Source organism: Macaca thibetana, chromosome 7, assembly GCF_024542745.1.
Source record: "Macaca thibetana thibetana isolate TM-01 chromosome 7, ASM2454274v1, whole genome shotgun sequence".
In the NCBI taxonomy this organism is placed as follows: Eukaryota; Metazoa; Chordata; class Mammalia; order Primates; family Cercopithecidae; genus Macaca; species Macaca thibetana.
Window position 1 is genome coordinate 114,249,755 of NC_065584.1, and position 14,578 is coordinate 114,264,332.

Here is a 14,578-nt window from a genome sequence, read left to right on the forward strand (position 1 = left end):
CCGGTCTCCACTAAAAAATACAAAAAAATTAGCTCAGTGTGGTGGCATAGCCTGTAGTCCCAGCTCCTCGGGAGGCTGAGGCAGGAGAATGGCGTGAACCTGGGAGGCGGAGCTTGGAGTGAGCTGAGATCAGGCCACTGCACTCCAGCCTGGGTGACAGAGTGAGACTCCGTCTCAAAAAAAAAGTTAATATCTGGGCAAAAAACACATAAAAGCAAGCTGTAGAATGATGAATCTTAATTATAAATATTGATAAGCAAAATCATGGTACTAGTAAGTAAAGAACATCTCAGGAATACACTAATGATTTGGTCTTAAATATTCTATTAATGTAATTAAACATACTACTAGAGCAAAGGAAAAGACCTTCTGATAATCCCTCTGGACACTGAGAAGGCTTTGATAAAAATCTAACATCTATATTTTCCTCAGAGAGTCTTAATAGTTTGAGAACACACAGATACTTTTTTATTATGGCAAGGAAAATACATGTCTTCATACAAGTTAAACGTTGAGACATTACAACGTCCCACTGATGTCGAGAACAAGATAAGCATGCCACCTGAATCACTGACTCAACACTGATCTCAAATGCAACTAGATACAAGAAATAAGAGACACATTGGAAAGAAGTCAGAAGTAAATCTTAGAAACAAGTAGGAATCACAGTTTGTGGTTGATTATAACATTCATACATAAAAACCAACTACTTTCTTATACAATGGGATAAAATAGAAAATAAAGTGGAATAAATCATTCCATTGAAAATGGTAGCCAAATGATAAAACATCTGGAAATAAACAACTATAAATTCAAAGCACCTTCGTGAACAAAATCATAAAACACTACTAAGTTATATAAAATTAGACTTAAACACAAGATTTCGTGCTGTTGAATAGGAAGACTCAATCTGTAAATTCACTGTGACTCTAATTGAAAAAAAGATTCATATGAGAGATTCAGAGTTGAAGGAAGTGTTGACTTGAAAATACTGATATGAGTATGAATAATGCTTTAGAAATTAAAGGCATTCATAGAGATAAATAGAACAGAAATAGAACCAAACACTTAAAGAAATTTAGTTTACAAATAAGGCTGCATTTTGAACAGCTGGGGAAAACACTTATGACTGGATTTTAGAAATGCATTATTACATAGTTATTGATACAACTGACCACCATTTGGAAGAAAAAGTATGGATTTTTCCCTCATTTCCTGCAATAAATGAATTCCAGGGAGTCCGAAGGTAAACAAATAAAACCATAAAGTTTCAGAAGAAAATGTGAGTAAGTTTATTTATCATCTCAGAATGAGGAAGGCTTTTAAAAACTGGAAACAAATCCCACAACTGACAAAGAAAAATACTGATAAATTGACAACATAAATATTTAAACTCTATGCCAATAAATAAGGAAATCAATAAATAACATCCAAAGACAAATGATAAACAAAAATATTTTAAAGGCATAAGACAAAAATGTCCCGAAGTACATGAGCAAATTAATTAAGAAAAAGCCAAATAACCCATTTAGGAACTGGGTAAAATATATAAATGTATCCAGAGTAAAATTACAAAAAATTTGAAAAGATGTCCCATTTTATACACAATAAAATAAACCAAAATCAGAATAATATTCCTAAATATCATGTGTCACCAATTATATTGGGAAAAACATTAAGTTTGAAAATGCCCAGTGCTATTATAGAAAGTTGAGAAATTGGGCCTTTTATTGTACTCTTGATGGAGTTACATCCATTGATCAGTTTCTAGAAGATGATCTGGCAATATCTATCAAAATTTTAAATACATGTAACCTTAAACCCAGTAATTTCATTTCTAAGTTGGAATTCATACCAAGTTTTAGTCACAAAACAATGTCAAGATATATGTACAAGTATGCCAATTATAGATTTGTATATAAAAATAAAAACTGGAAATATCCATATGTTCGCCAGTAAAAGGCTATTCAAATAAATGATAGTCCACTGAGACAATGGAATGCTAAGCAGCTACTAGGAGGCATGAGGTAGATCTTTATGTGTTACTATGGGATGACCTCTAAGACAAAACCATGTGAAGAATGCAAGGTGCAGCGCACTTCACAGAGCGCTAGCGCTGGAAAGGGAAGGTCTCTTCATAACCCCCGTTCCTCCTCCTTTGGCCTCTTCTTTTCTTCCTTTCTAGAAATGCCCTTAGAAGCATCATTCGTGGTCCCCTCTGAGAGAGAAAACAGGGAGTATGGGAGCGTGTTGTTTTTAATACTTTTCTAACTATGCGCACATCTATTTCTTATTATTACTTTATTAAATGACAGAGTAGTTATTTGAGGGGCCAAAATATGCACAACTTTTGTTTGCATTTTATAGGTTCCTGTATAAAATACAAAACCAAAAAGGTTTCTTTTTAAAGCAAAACTGTGGAAGGGATCATTTTTGGGATAATGATAAGAAACGAAGCATTCCTTTTATGTATCAAAACACTTCTTGTTTCTAAAGACACTGTAATAGGAAAAACAAAAACAAAAACACAAATGAAAATCTTGTGCATGGTTCATCCGTAGCACGTGGATGGAGTGCCTGCTGAGGAAGATCCTACTCCAAAGCCGCCTGAGGCTGGAATGTCCTGATTCACCAACTTTCTCATAAGTGAGGTCTCTTCTCTTGTCACACACACAGGTACCTCACACTTAAACACACACACACCCCAAACACACACAAGCTTCCATCTTCCTCCACTGCAAAGTCACGTGCATTACCCAGAAATGAGTGGGCCAGATGGCTGGAAAAACACATACAATTTATTTAATTCTCAAAATCAAATCTTCCTCATGATGTTCCCATCTCAGGGATTAGAAGCAAATTAAAAATCTCTAGGGGCTCAGATGCCTTCTACAGTTTTGAGCTCTGAGCAGCTGTTGGATGGCACAATGGAACAGAAGAGGTCTTTCTTGGTGAATTACCCTCTGATCTCATTAAAGAATAAGAATGAGACCATCCAGGCTAACACGATGAAATCCTATCTCTACTAAAAATACAAAAAATTAGCCAGGCGCAGTGTCGGGCGTCTGTATTCCCAGCTACTGGGGGAGGCTGAGGCAGGAGAACGGCGTGAACCCAGGAGGTGGAGCTGGCAGTAAGCCAAGATCGCGCCACTGCACTCCAGCCTGGGTGACAATCTAAGGGAAGAGCTGCATCATCGCTTAGGTTTAAAAATGAAAGTTTCTCTTGTTTTCAAGTTGCCCACCTCCAGTGAATCCACCCAAGGACTCTGAGCCAGCTTTCGGGGCTGCAGCTGGGGTGGACGGGCTTGGAGCAGGCAGACTGCCAAAAGTCAGAACCCAGACTTGCTGGCTTGTCAGTCACTGAGGGTCTGCCAGTTCTTCCCTGCTGCCTGCCACTGGCCAGGTATCCAGAGAAGGGATGGGCCACACCATCCCGTCCCTGGCGCCTGCCATACTGGGGACCAGAAGAGTTCCCAGCCCCTACTTCCTAGCCCTGACACATGCAGAAAAGGCCTAGGAATATGTTCATTTTATGTTGTGCATTTGTAGGCACACACACATTTCTAAGACTAATTAAGTCCAGTGCATGTGAATCAGCTAACACATTGTTGTTTTTAAAGCCCGCATAAATGGCTTCACTTAGCTTTAGCTATTCTTTTGGGCTGTTAATTCTACTAGAACTCTATTTGTCCTGTGGGTTCTGCAGAATAGAACAGATTTGCTCAACTCCTCAGTCTCTGAGAGCAGCACCTAGGAGTTACCTGGGATCCACCAGAGACACTCATGGGGCCTGGCCCTTGTACAGAATAAACAGAAACCTGTGTCCCTTTGATTTCCTTGACAGGGTAGGTTTGCGGAAGTCAGGAAGGCTGGTAAAAAGATCCTTAGTAAGACCAACATTGTCTTTTATTATTTTTTTTTAACGTACGAACAGCATAAAGCTGCTTCTGTCTACCAACTGTCTCTGATAGAAAAAAATAACTTGAAGAAAAGCTAACAGAGAGTGTTTTAGTTTTAGTTTTTTGTTTTCCTTCCACCAGTAAATTATTGGAATGGATTTAGTGAGTCTGGTTTATTTTAGCTTCAATCTAGGTTTGTACACAAGCAAAAAGCAAATGTTGAATTTTCAGGTAGGCCTTCATGGCAAGTGGCATGCAGACATGCAAAACCAACTGTCCCGGGGTGAGGAGCCACTGGGAGCTCTCTGAAGGGCTTTCCAGGCAGTGGGCTAATGGGCAAAATGACTTCTCAGTGGCCCTGCTGACCGACAGTGCGGATGTGCCAAGGGGATCATCAGCCCACCTGAGCGTATTAAACTGAGTGCTGAGATCCTACTACCTAAAGTAATGAGGAAACCGTGAGCAACACGACTGACAGCCAGAAGGGAACATCGGAGTTGTGGCGTTTAATGTTGTCCTGGATTAGCACCCCAAAATCTCACCAAGCCAAAGGCCTTGCCCATCTGTGAGTTTTCCACATGTACAGAACCAGGCGTGGTTACGCAAAGTCTTTGGACACGGCCTCCACGAAGTTGGGAGCCGACATCAGGATGCCGATGGTGCAGATGATGGTGAAGACCGAGAAGGCCATGAGGCACAGGCGGTCCACCACGCAGGCGGCGAACTTCCACTCGCTGCAGACCGCCTCGCTTTCGTCCTGGCAGCGAAAGCGGTTGGCGATGTAGCGGACCTCCTCCAGGATCTTGGCCAGGTCCGGGTCCCCCTCGGGGGGCTGCCCACCGTGCAGGAGGTGCTCGTCGTGCGTGGGGGAGCAGGCCATGCGGCCGCACACCACCCCGGAGTCGGGGGTCGGGGCGCAATGCATGCCGTCCAGGCCGCGGAAGCCGATGTACAGCAGGTTCCCGTTGCTGGCGGGCGGCGGCGCCACGGCGCTCATCTCCACGCTGGCCAGGCTGCAGCGGCGCTGCTTGTGCTGGCAGGCCGGGCGCACCTTATCCTCTCCCGGCCTCTTCATGCGCAGGAACCACGCGCACCAGTTCAGAAGGATGACTCTGGTCTGGGGAGACAACAGAACGTTAGGAGCGGCCCCGAGGCAGGCTTCGGCTGATCCCAACAGCAGTGAGATCCTACAATACAAGCCCTGCTTCACTGGTCCTGGGGGTAGCAGGCTCCACTGCCTCCCGGATGATTTTAGCAGGCAAGCAGTGCCTGCTCATGACAAGCAGTTGAGTTCAAAGTGAGGCGAGACTAAAACTGATGCACCCTGGGAAGAAGCTAAATTGTTCTCCGGGGCAGGCACACTGCAATCTCAGGGAAGACAGCCTCGTGGAAGGGGAACGCTATGTGAGCTGTGTCAAGAGGGAAAGTCGATTTCCCTCTCTGATCCTTCCTCATCTGTAACCTGGGGACCTTCAGACCTAACTCTGGCTCCCACACTACCTGTTAGGTGCCCTGGAAGGCCACTGCAAATAGGCAAAGAGTGCCTGGGCGGCTGTAAATGTTCAAAGGCAACCCCAGGACATCCATGAGACACCAGGTGAACTTGAAGCTTGAAGCAGTTCAGGCTTCCGACATCAGATTACCACATCTCTTGTGATGATGTGAACACTTTGCAAAGCTGTTTTTCAAAGTACCCTGATAAAAAGCAAACACCAAGGAACTTCCTGTGAAACAGAAACTAGGTTAGTGGTCTCCAATCTGATCCCAAGATTTGAGAGGCGGTGCTGTGCCCCAGAGGTGCTACATTGTTAAGGCATGAAAACTTATTAAAGTCTTTTGATCTATTTAAAGGCAGCCTTGGGTATTATTTCTCTTGGCCAGGGGCTCTGTGAAAAATTTGCTGAGACACTAAAGTGCTGTGAACCAAGGAAGTTTCGGAACCTCTAACCTAACTCAGTGGGCTTCAATGAAGACTGAATAAGATGATGTCTGGGAGAGTACTTTGAAAAGTGGAAGGTGGAAGTTGGCAAACTTTCTGTAAAGGGCCAGGCAACTACTCACTTCTGCTGATGTAGCACACGTTGAAGGCGTCAAATGGATGGGCATGTTTTCTAAAATAACTTACTTACAAAAACACTTGGTGGACTGGATTTGGCCACCCAGGCCATAGTTTGCTAACTTCCGGTCTAAAGTGTGTCCTAGAGTGCACGAAAGAAGCTGGAGAAAAATCACCCCATGGAGTTCATCCTGGTTTTGCCTCTCATGGAAAGGAGAGAGACATCCAAAGCCTCAATCCAGGTAAAGAAGCATTCTTGCAAGCCCATCCAGGTAAGTGTGTGAAAAACGGGCCCTTTCCCTGAAATTATCCAGATCCTGATTTCATTTACATTTTGTTTTATGATTGTGGGGAAATTCCATCAGTAACCTAGCAGGTAGATTTCCTATCTTTAGGAAATATACAGATAGTAAATTGTGCAGTTCGTATCTACAGAGCTTTCATTCCTGGTAATCTTTTTATAACATCTTATCAAAGATAACAGCAACAAACAGGTTTGGGGACAAGAACAGGGAAGCATGCAGTTTCATTGCAGCTATAAAAATAACCCTTCGTTTCCCATTGTACTTGACAAGCAGGCGGCGCTCTGCATGTCCTGGAAAGGTTGGGTCTGCTGACCTCAGAGGGTTTTTTATGATCAGTAAGGAGCAGGGACATATGGCCCCATGTGAAACCTTGGGTGAGTTGGGCCCTCCATACGAGGCTCATGAGACAAGTCATCTCACTTGGGCCTTTCAGGGTCCTGTGAAAGGAGTATAATCCCCCCACTTTATAGACCAACAAACTGAGGTTCAAAGAGGCTAATAAACTGGCCCAAGGACATACAATGAGTAAGTAAGTGGTTATGTCACTTCACATGTTTAGCCTTTCCCAGCCTCATCTGTCAAAGGGTCTACAAGATTCTCTTCAAAACTTGTGCAACCCCACCCCTCTGGGAAGGCACCAGAAAGCCTGAGCCAGCTCTCTCGGGGGCTGCAGGGCAGTGAGTGTGCCTGCATGCACTGGCAGCTGTGCACATGGGGAGCGAGCAGCACCAGGCACTTCTCCCTCCATGCAGGGTCTACACGTCCCCCAGTGCACATCTCAAGCTCATACGATACACACTGCCAAGTCTACTTTGAATTCCATGGCCTGAATCATTAGCTTTCAAAGCCCAAGCATTTAAAAGATAAAATTATCCTCTTGGCACTCCTCAAACTGTGCTCTTGACCTCTTCTGTTAGGTTACAGTTTTGTTTCTGGCTGTGCAAATGTCACATAATGCCACCGCACCCGGTAGTATCTTCTTCATGGCAACAGATCATAATAAAAGTCCCTCGGAGGCTGTTTGTGTTTCACATACACATGGAATGAAGGAAAAATGCAGTGTGCTATATAAAGCGAGAGAAATGCATAAGCTTCATCTTTCATTTGCAGCCAACTGGTTTTAATAAGCTTTTATGCTGAGAGGTGAATAATTAGCATATGTTCTTAATTAAGATTGTTCTAGAGCAGTAGAGTGCTACAGGTCATTAAAAATGGTTTCGTGTCTCAATGTCTTAATTTTCTTATCTTCTCATCAGTCAAAATATAAGAAATGAGAATAGGTGTTTAGATTTTTGTATTTGCATAAATAAATACTGGAAGGAAAAAGAAGGAATTCATTACAATGGTTATATACCAATCGGTATTGGTGGTAGATGCAGGGTAAGGGGAAGGAATGGGAGCAGGATTTCCTTATGTATAATTTTAATTTTATTTAGACTTTAGAAACAGGTAAATGTATTACCTGCTTCAAACTGATGGATGGATAGGTAGAAAGAGCAGTAAACCAGCAAGCCCCCAGCTCTCAGGCCTCCCACCTTTGGCCTTGCATTTTGTTAAGTGTGTCAGGGTTATAAGGAAATCAGACAAAAATACAGGTGAATGTGTGCAAATGTACTCCGGTGTTTTAAGCCGGGGGGGGCTTCACAAAACAAGCCTCAGGGAACATAGTGATGTGGTCTGTGTGTGCGATGTCACCATGTAGGCTGAGCTCACATTACTGCTGGTGTAATGAGCTACAAGTGAGTCCTTTTTTTTTTTTTTTTTTTTTTTTAAGAGATGGGGTTTTGCTCTGTCACCCGGGCTGGAGGGCAATGACATCATCATAGCTCACTGGAGCCTGGAGCTCCTGGGCTCACATGATGCTCCCACCTCAGCCTCCCAGGTAGCTGGGACTACAGGCACACACCACTATGAGAGGCTTACAAGTAAGTCTTCACTAAAGAGTGTATAAGGGGAATGGGCCATGCAGGTGCAACTCTGAGAAGAAACAGTAATTTTGTAAAGCATTTCTTAAGAAGTAGTCTTTGCTAAGTGAGCATTCAGGTAACTAAACTACTGCACAATGAAATGTTTCAGGAGGCCCAGCAATCCCCTATTCCTGGAGCGTCACCTGATGGCATCTCACCCCTACAGCTGCTTTTAGCTTGCTGTTGATTCCTAGATTCCCTTCTGAACTGGGACACAAGTGCTCTCCAAAGACAGGCTGCTTTTGGGATGTGAGGGCCTTTTTAGCTCCCCAAATCCTTAGGCCAGGCTCTCTAGACAGGAGGACAGGGAAGATTTACAAAGCCCACATGAAGCGGGGAAGCAGCTCAGGCCCTCCCTAGGTCCTCATCAAGGTTTCCTGACTGCCAGGCGAGGGTGGATGCAGACCTCCGGACACCAGACCCTGCAGGAGAGGATCCCTGGGTGGGCGAGCATCTGCAGACGTGGCCGGGCACGGTGCCAGCAGCTGGGGCAGGACTGATATGGCCCAGGCTAAGCTGACAGGCTGTGGGATGCAATCCTTTGTTTTCATGCATTTCCTTTTATCCCGTCCCCCTTCCCCACTGGTGACAATTAGTCTTTGTTTTATAGACTTCTGGTTGGATGATATCCCTATACGTACTGAACGTACGGATTTGTACATGGCTCGTTCTGTTTCTTACTCTTTTCGCTCCTCATTCTGTTGTGAAGCCTCAACCACACTGCTACACGTCTGTCTCATCTGTTGCTTCCAACTGCAGCACAGTGCTTGACAGCATGCATCAAAAAAACTACCTTCTCAAAACACCGTGCTGATAGAACACACAGGGCAGCCAGTTTGAGAGCCTTACTCCGCAGCGTCACATTAGACAGCAGTGCCACAGGGCATCCGGGAATACGCGCACCATGACTGCACGCTACGCAAAGACACGTCAACGGGTGACGAAATACAAAAACAAAGCTATTTCTGGCTGGGCACGATGGCTCACGCCTGTAAATCCCAGCATTTTGGGAGGCTGACGTGGGCAGATCACGAGGTCAGGAGTTCGAGACCAGCCGGGCCAACATAGTGAAACCCCATCTCTACCAAAAATACAAAAAAAAAATTGGCCAGGTGTGGTGGCATGTGCCTGTAGTCCCAGCTATTTGGGAGGCTGAGGCAGGAGAATCGCTTGAACCCAGGAGGTACAAGTTGCAGTGAGCCGAGATTACGCCACACTGCACTCCAGCCTGGGTGACAAAGTGAGACTCTGTCTCAAAAAACAAACAACCCAAAGCTATTTCTTTAGGAATGCCCGTTTTTTGTGCAATTTTTGAAATAGATAAACCCTAGGAGGAGCCTCCTTTAGGGAGGGGCTCCGACTCTGTCGGGGGTGGGAGGAACATACCCACTTGGGCATCTTGCCCCCGTCGGGGTCGTGGTGGTGGTACTGCAGCACGATCACCGTCACCACCACCGAGAGGCCCACGATGATCATGGTGCTGGCGAAGTACTGGGCTGTGGAGAGAACAGATGCAGGGTGAGACGCGGCGCTCCTGCGGCACTGAACGTCACAGGACAGGCACACCCTGACCAGGTTCTCTGACCGTCAGGGCCTCAGGATGCAGTGATGCCACGGGCGGGGCAGATGGCCTCCTGTCACCAGCCAGGCCTGCAGCCCACATTCTGGGTGCGCAAAACCAGCCAGCATGGTCTGACTTCCCACCCACGGAGTGGCCTTCCCTCACTTCACTGCACTTCTATGCCCTCTGGCCTCCCTGTCAGCCAATAAGAGCTAGCATCGCCTGACAGGATGGTGATAAGGTGGTTCCTGTGAGTAAATACTGGATGTCAGGGCATGGGAACCATCCAGTGTTTATGATGCAGGCCTCTACTGTGCTCCAGGGGCACAATGAGGGCAAACCTGCACACCACCTGGCTGCCAACTGTCCAGCCTGAGGAAGGGGTCAGTGGCAGGGAATTTTTTTTTTTTTTTTTTTTTTTTTTTTTGAGACGGAGTCTTGCTGTGTAGCCCAGGCTGGAGTGCAGTGGCCGGATCTCAGCTCACTGCAAGCTCCGCCTCCCGGGTTTACACCATTCTCCTGCCTCAGCCTCCCGAGTAGCTGGGACTACAGGCGCCCGCCACCTCGCCCCGCTAGTTTTTTGTATTTCTTAGTAGAGACGGGGTTTCACCGTGTTAGCCAGGATGGTCTCGATCTCCTGACCTCGTGATCCGCCCATCTCGGCCTCCCAAAGTGCTGGGATTACAGAGCAGGGACTTTTCAAGACGAGAACTTCAGTCTTAGCTTTGGCTCTAATGGGCCATGCGTGTCCTTCCACCTGGGCCCACGTGAGAAGCAGCATGGAGCATCTGAGTGCTTCCACCCTGGTCCACTAGCTACTGGTTGTGAGTTTGGAGTGAATGCTCAGCCTCTTTGGGCCTCAGCTCTTCAACGGGGGTGGTGCAAAGGATGACGTTTGCGTCTCCCAACAAAGTTCATGTGTTAAAACCCTAGTCCTAACTGGGATGGTATCTGGAGGTGGGGCTTTGGGACGTATGAAGATTGTGATTTATAGTAAGAAATATGTATTTGGTCTTCCATTTCCTGGCACACAGCTCCTAAAACCTTTGAATCTCTGAAGTCATCAGTGTCTTTTTATATGCTAATAAGATGACTTATGGCTGAAGTTCCCGGATACCCTCAGGATGCGGTTTGGTTGCCAGGGGAACCAGTCAAGTAATTAGAGAGTTGGAACCTTCAAGCCCTGTCCCCTCTCCCAACCCTTGACCCCTGGGGAGGAAAGACCTACTGGGGGTTGAGTTGGTCACCAGTGGCCAGTGATGTAATCAATCATTCCGACGTAGTGAAGCCTCCATAAAAACCCAAAAGGATGGTGTTCTTTGGAGACCTTCCCAGTGCTGAACACGTGGAGGTGTCTGGAGGGTGATGTGCCCAGAGAGGGCATGGAAGTTCCATGCCCCTTCTCAAATACCTTGCCCTGTGCATTTCTTTCATCTGATTGTTCATCTGTACTTTATAATTAGTGAATAAGTATAAGTAAAGTGTTTCCCCGAGTTTACTAGAGTGAGCCACTCTAGTAAATGGCTGAACTCAAAGATGTGCTTTTGGGAACTCCCTGATTTATAGAGTTGGTCAGAAGCATGAGAAGCCGGAAGTTCTAACTGGCATCTCAAGTGGAAATGGTCTTGTGAGCCTTAATCTGTGAGTGCTGTGCTAACTCCAGGTGGCGTCAGGACTGAAGTGAACTAACTGTAGGACACCCAGCTGGTTTCCAAGAATTGGTCGATGTGGGAGAAACGCCCCCCTTTGATGTGAGAAGTGTTGTGTAAGTAGAGAAATGGTGAGTGATTTTCTCAGGGTCCTTGAAGAGGTCCTGAGGGTGCAGCCCTCATGGATGGGATTAGAGTCCTTCATGAAAAGAGGCTAAAGAGCTAATTCACTCTCTTTTTGTCACGTGAGGCCACAACGAGAAGAGGGTCATCTGTAAACCAGGGAGTGGTCCCTCACCCAAGCCCTGCTGGCACCCTTATCTAGGACTTGCAGCCTTGCAGAACTGTGAGAAATAAATGTCTGTTGTTCAGGCCCCCAGTCTACAGCAATTTGTTATGGTAGCCTCCATTGAAATAGAAACCCCTTCCTTGCAGCACTTGTGCAGTGATGAGCAATTACACAGGCCAAGATGTCTAGGAGAAAGGAGGCGGCGTTCTTTAGTGGGCAGCTCTGATTATTAAACCTTTGGTGTGGCTGTCTGCTCAAGAGACTGAGCTCTAAGCAGCAAGCATCAGGGTGCAGGAGGCTAAGCGTTCAGCTAGCCCTCACTGGTCCCCACGCCGGGAAGGAACTCGCTGCCTTCCTACAAAGACCAAGAGGTACCTGGGAGGAGCTTTGCCAGAGGTGGAAGTTCAAGACCTAAAGTTAGCGTCAGGGCTCCTGAGAAAAGGAAGGAGGCTGGAGCAAACCATGACCCTTATGAGCTGAATTGTGCTTCCCCCTAGAATTCACATGTTGAAGCCCTAACCCCTAGTGCCCTAGGATGTGACTGGACTTGGAAATAGTGTCCCTAAGGAGGTAATTAAGTACCATTAGGTTAAGTCCTAATCCAGTCTGACTGGTGTTCTTTTAATGAAGAAGAGGAAATGTGGATACACAGAGAGATACCAGGGATGCAGGTGCACAGAGGAACTACCAGGGAGGACAAAGCATGGTGAAAGTGGTTGTCTGCAAGCCCGGGGGAGACGTCTCAGGATAAACCATCCCTGATGGCCCCTTGGTCTTGGACTTTCAGCAGTGCAACTGTGAGAAAAGAAATTTCTGTGATTTAAGCCCCCAAGTATTTTGTCATGGCAGCCTGAGCAGACCAACCACCTATGGAGAGAGGGGGGTCAAAGGATTGCCCAGACTGAAATTCCATCAACAGAGGGAAGCAAAGCTGATGTCCCTGGGGCCACTAGCATCCCATCCTTCTAGATGTGGGCTATGCACCAACCAAGCCTTTCCCAGCAGGTAATCAGTCCAGAGAGGGCCTGACAACTGTCCCAGGAGGGGTGGCTGCAAATCTCTGCTGAAAGCAGTATGCTGGAAGGTAGAAAGAATGGAGTCAGAACCGGGTGGAGAGGTGGTTCTTCCCTGTCTGATGGTATCAAGAGAAAAATGATACCCACAAAGGCTTTTCATACCAACAGTTTCTCTGGCCAAAATACTGCACATACAGGGAGTTCCCCAAAGAAGGGCCTTGGCTGCTTGGTTCCCAAAGCCTAGGGGTATCCAGGTAGGGCTCTCCCTCTAGCCCACCCCCAGGCAGACACACAGCGTGGGTTCTCAAACAGCGGGCCAGCAGGTGTAATGCGTCTGTATACCTCCTTCCGACCTTCACTGCCCAATGGGAGTGGAGACTCTAGTTTTTGTTGTCCCTCCTTGGGCAGAGGGTCATGCCTTATACCTGTACAAAATATATTTCTCTCATTCATATTTCCCTAAACACTTTTATTTTATACAGAAACATTGAGTTATCTCAGGACACAAAAACGTGTGCTTCTCCCATTTTAACAAAGGCTTTTTGGGTAAACAACATCTTAAGCTAAGATGATGCATCTCTAATGATAAAATATCTGGCTTCAAAGCAAGCATGAGGAGGAGAATTATGAGGGGAAGGGAGGCATTTCTGCAAGTTAAAAGTCAAACCTCAAAGCTGAATATCCCCTTCCCCTTACTTGGGCCCAGGTGACTCTGAATAGTTACAGCAAATCATCACCTTCCAGAGAAAATGGGGGCAGTGCAGCCCTATTTCTTCTCGTTTCATCTGCTGGGAAATCCTGGGCACACCCTAACCCCATATCTCTGAGAGAGGAGCCCGACTCTTGCCTTACCTATCAATGGTACTGAATCAGATGTTGCGGGCATGATCTCAGCCACGAGCAGCATGAAGACAGTGAGAGAGAGTAAGACTGTTATCCCTAAAACATAAACACACAGCGGTTCCTCAGACAAAACAGACAAGAACGCCTCAATTCTATCCAACGAGGGCTCCTAACCTGACACTCAAAGAACGAGGGATGGTGGTGCTGGGGGATGCTGTGGAATGCATGTTTTGGGCGTGTGCATTTTCCAGGGGACATTCTATGCCACTTACCAGAGTCCCAAAGGAGTCTCTTATGGAGACAAGTTTAGGACCCAGAATTTTAAAAGCATCAACACAAACTGAAAAATTTAACTTAGCACAATTATCTCTCATATTTTTTGTAAACTATTATTGAGAAGTAGTTTCACGTAGCAGGAAAAAGAAAATATGCAGTCAGGAGACCTGGTTTCAGGTCTTAAGTTTGCTACTCAGCTAGCTATGTGACCTTAGATATAACATTCAACCTTTCTAAACCTCATACTCAGAAGATATGGGTTTGGGAATAATTTCTACTATGTGCTACATCTGATGTTTAGTAACTCTTTAAGATATTGAGAAACTCATCCCACCATTCGAAATCTTGGTTTTCTTAGCTTCGTATGGGGGTGATCATAAGAATTAACGCTGTGTACTGCAACATACAAATGCAAGCTGATACTAAGCTAAATTGTTCCCTTGATGACCAGTCGCCATCAAGGAACAGGTGGGGTGGCAGGAGGGAAGAAAGCACAGGCTCCTTAAGGCAGATTGGAGCTGGCCCCTCCCCGTGCATCCCCCCCATCCTCTGAGGGTCCTCCAGTATTCTCAGGATCACACAGTCGTCCAGCACGGAGCCCGAGTCAGGGACCTCCGGTGTCCTGGAGCCACCCCGGGCTGGAGGTCTGTGTGCGATGAGCCAGGTAATCCCCGGGAACCCTGATGGAGTCCTGAGCTGTCTGCTGTGAGCCCTC

General features: G+C 46.2%; 1 protein-coding gene across 1 annotated transcript in view; it reads right to left on the minus strand.

The window, feature by feature from the left end:
* Positions 1 to 2,776: 2,776 nt before the first annotated feature.
* CHRNA7 (cholinergic receptor nicotinic alpha 7 subunit) overlaps positions 2,777 to 14,578 on the minus strand; it is an 880,272-nt gene continuing 868,470 nt past the window's right edge. The window contains exons 9-11 of the mRNA XM_050795837.1: positions 13,597 to 13,683; positions 9,616 to 9,725; positions 2,777 to 5,018 (exon numbers count right to left, since the gene is read on the minus strand). Coding sequence (XP_050651794.1) covers positions 4,500 to 5,018; positions 9,616 to 9,725; positions 13,597 to 13,683 — 716 coding nt within the window. The 3' untranslated portion in view covers positions 2,777 to 4,499. The remainder of the gene's footprint in view (positions 5,019 to 9,615; positions 9,726 to 13,596; positions 13,684 to 14,578) is intronic.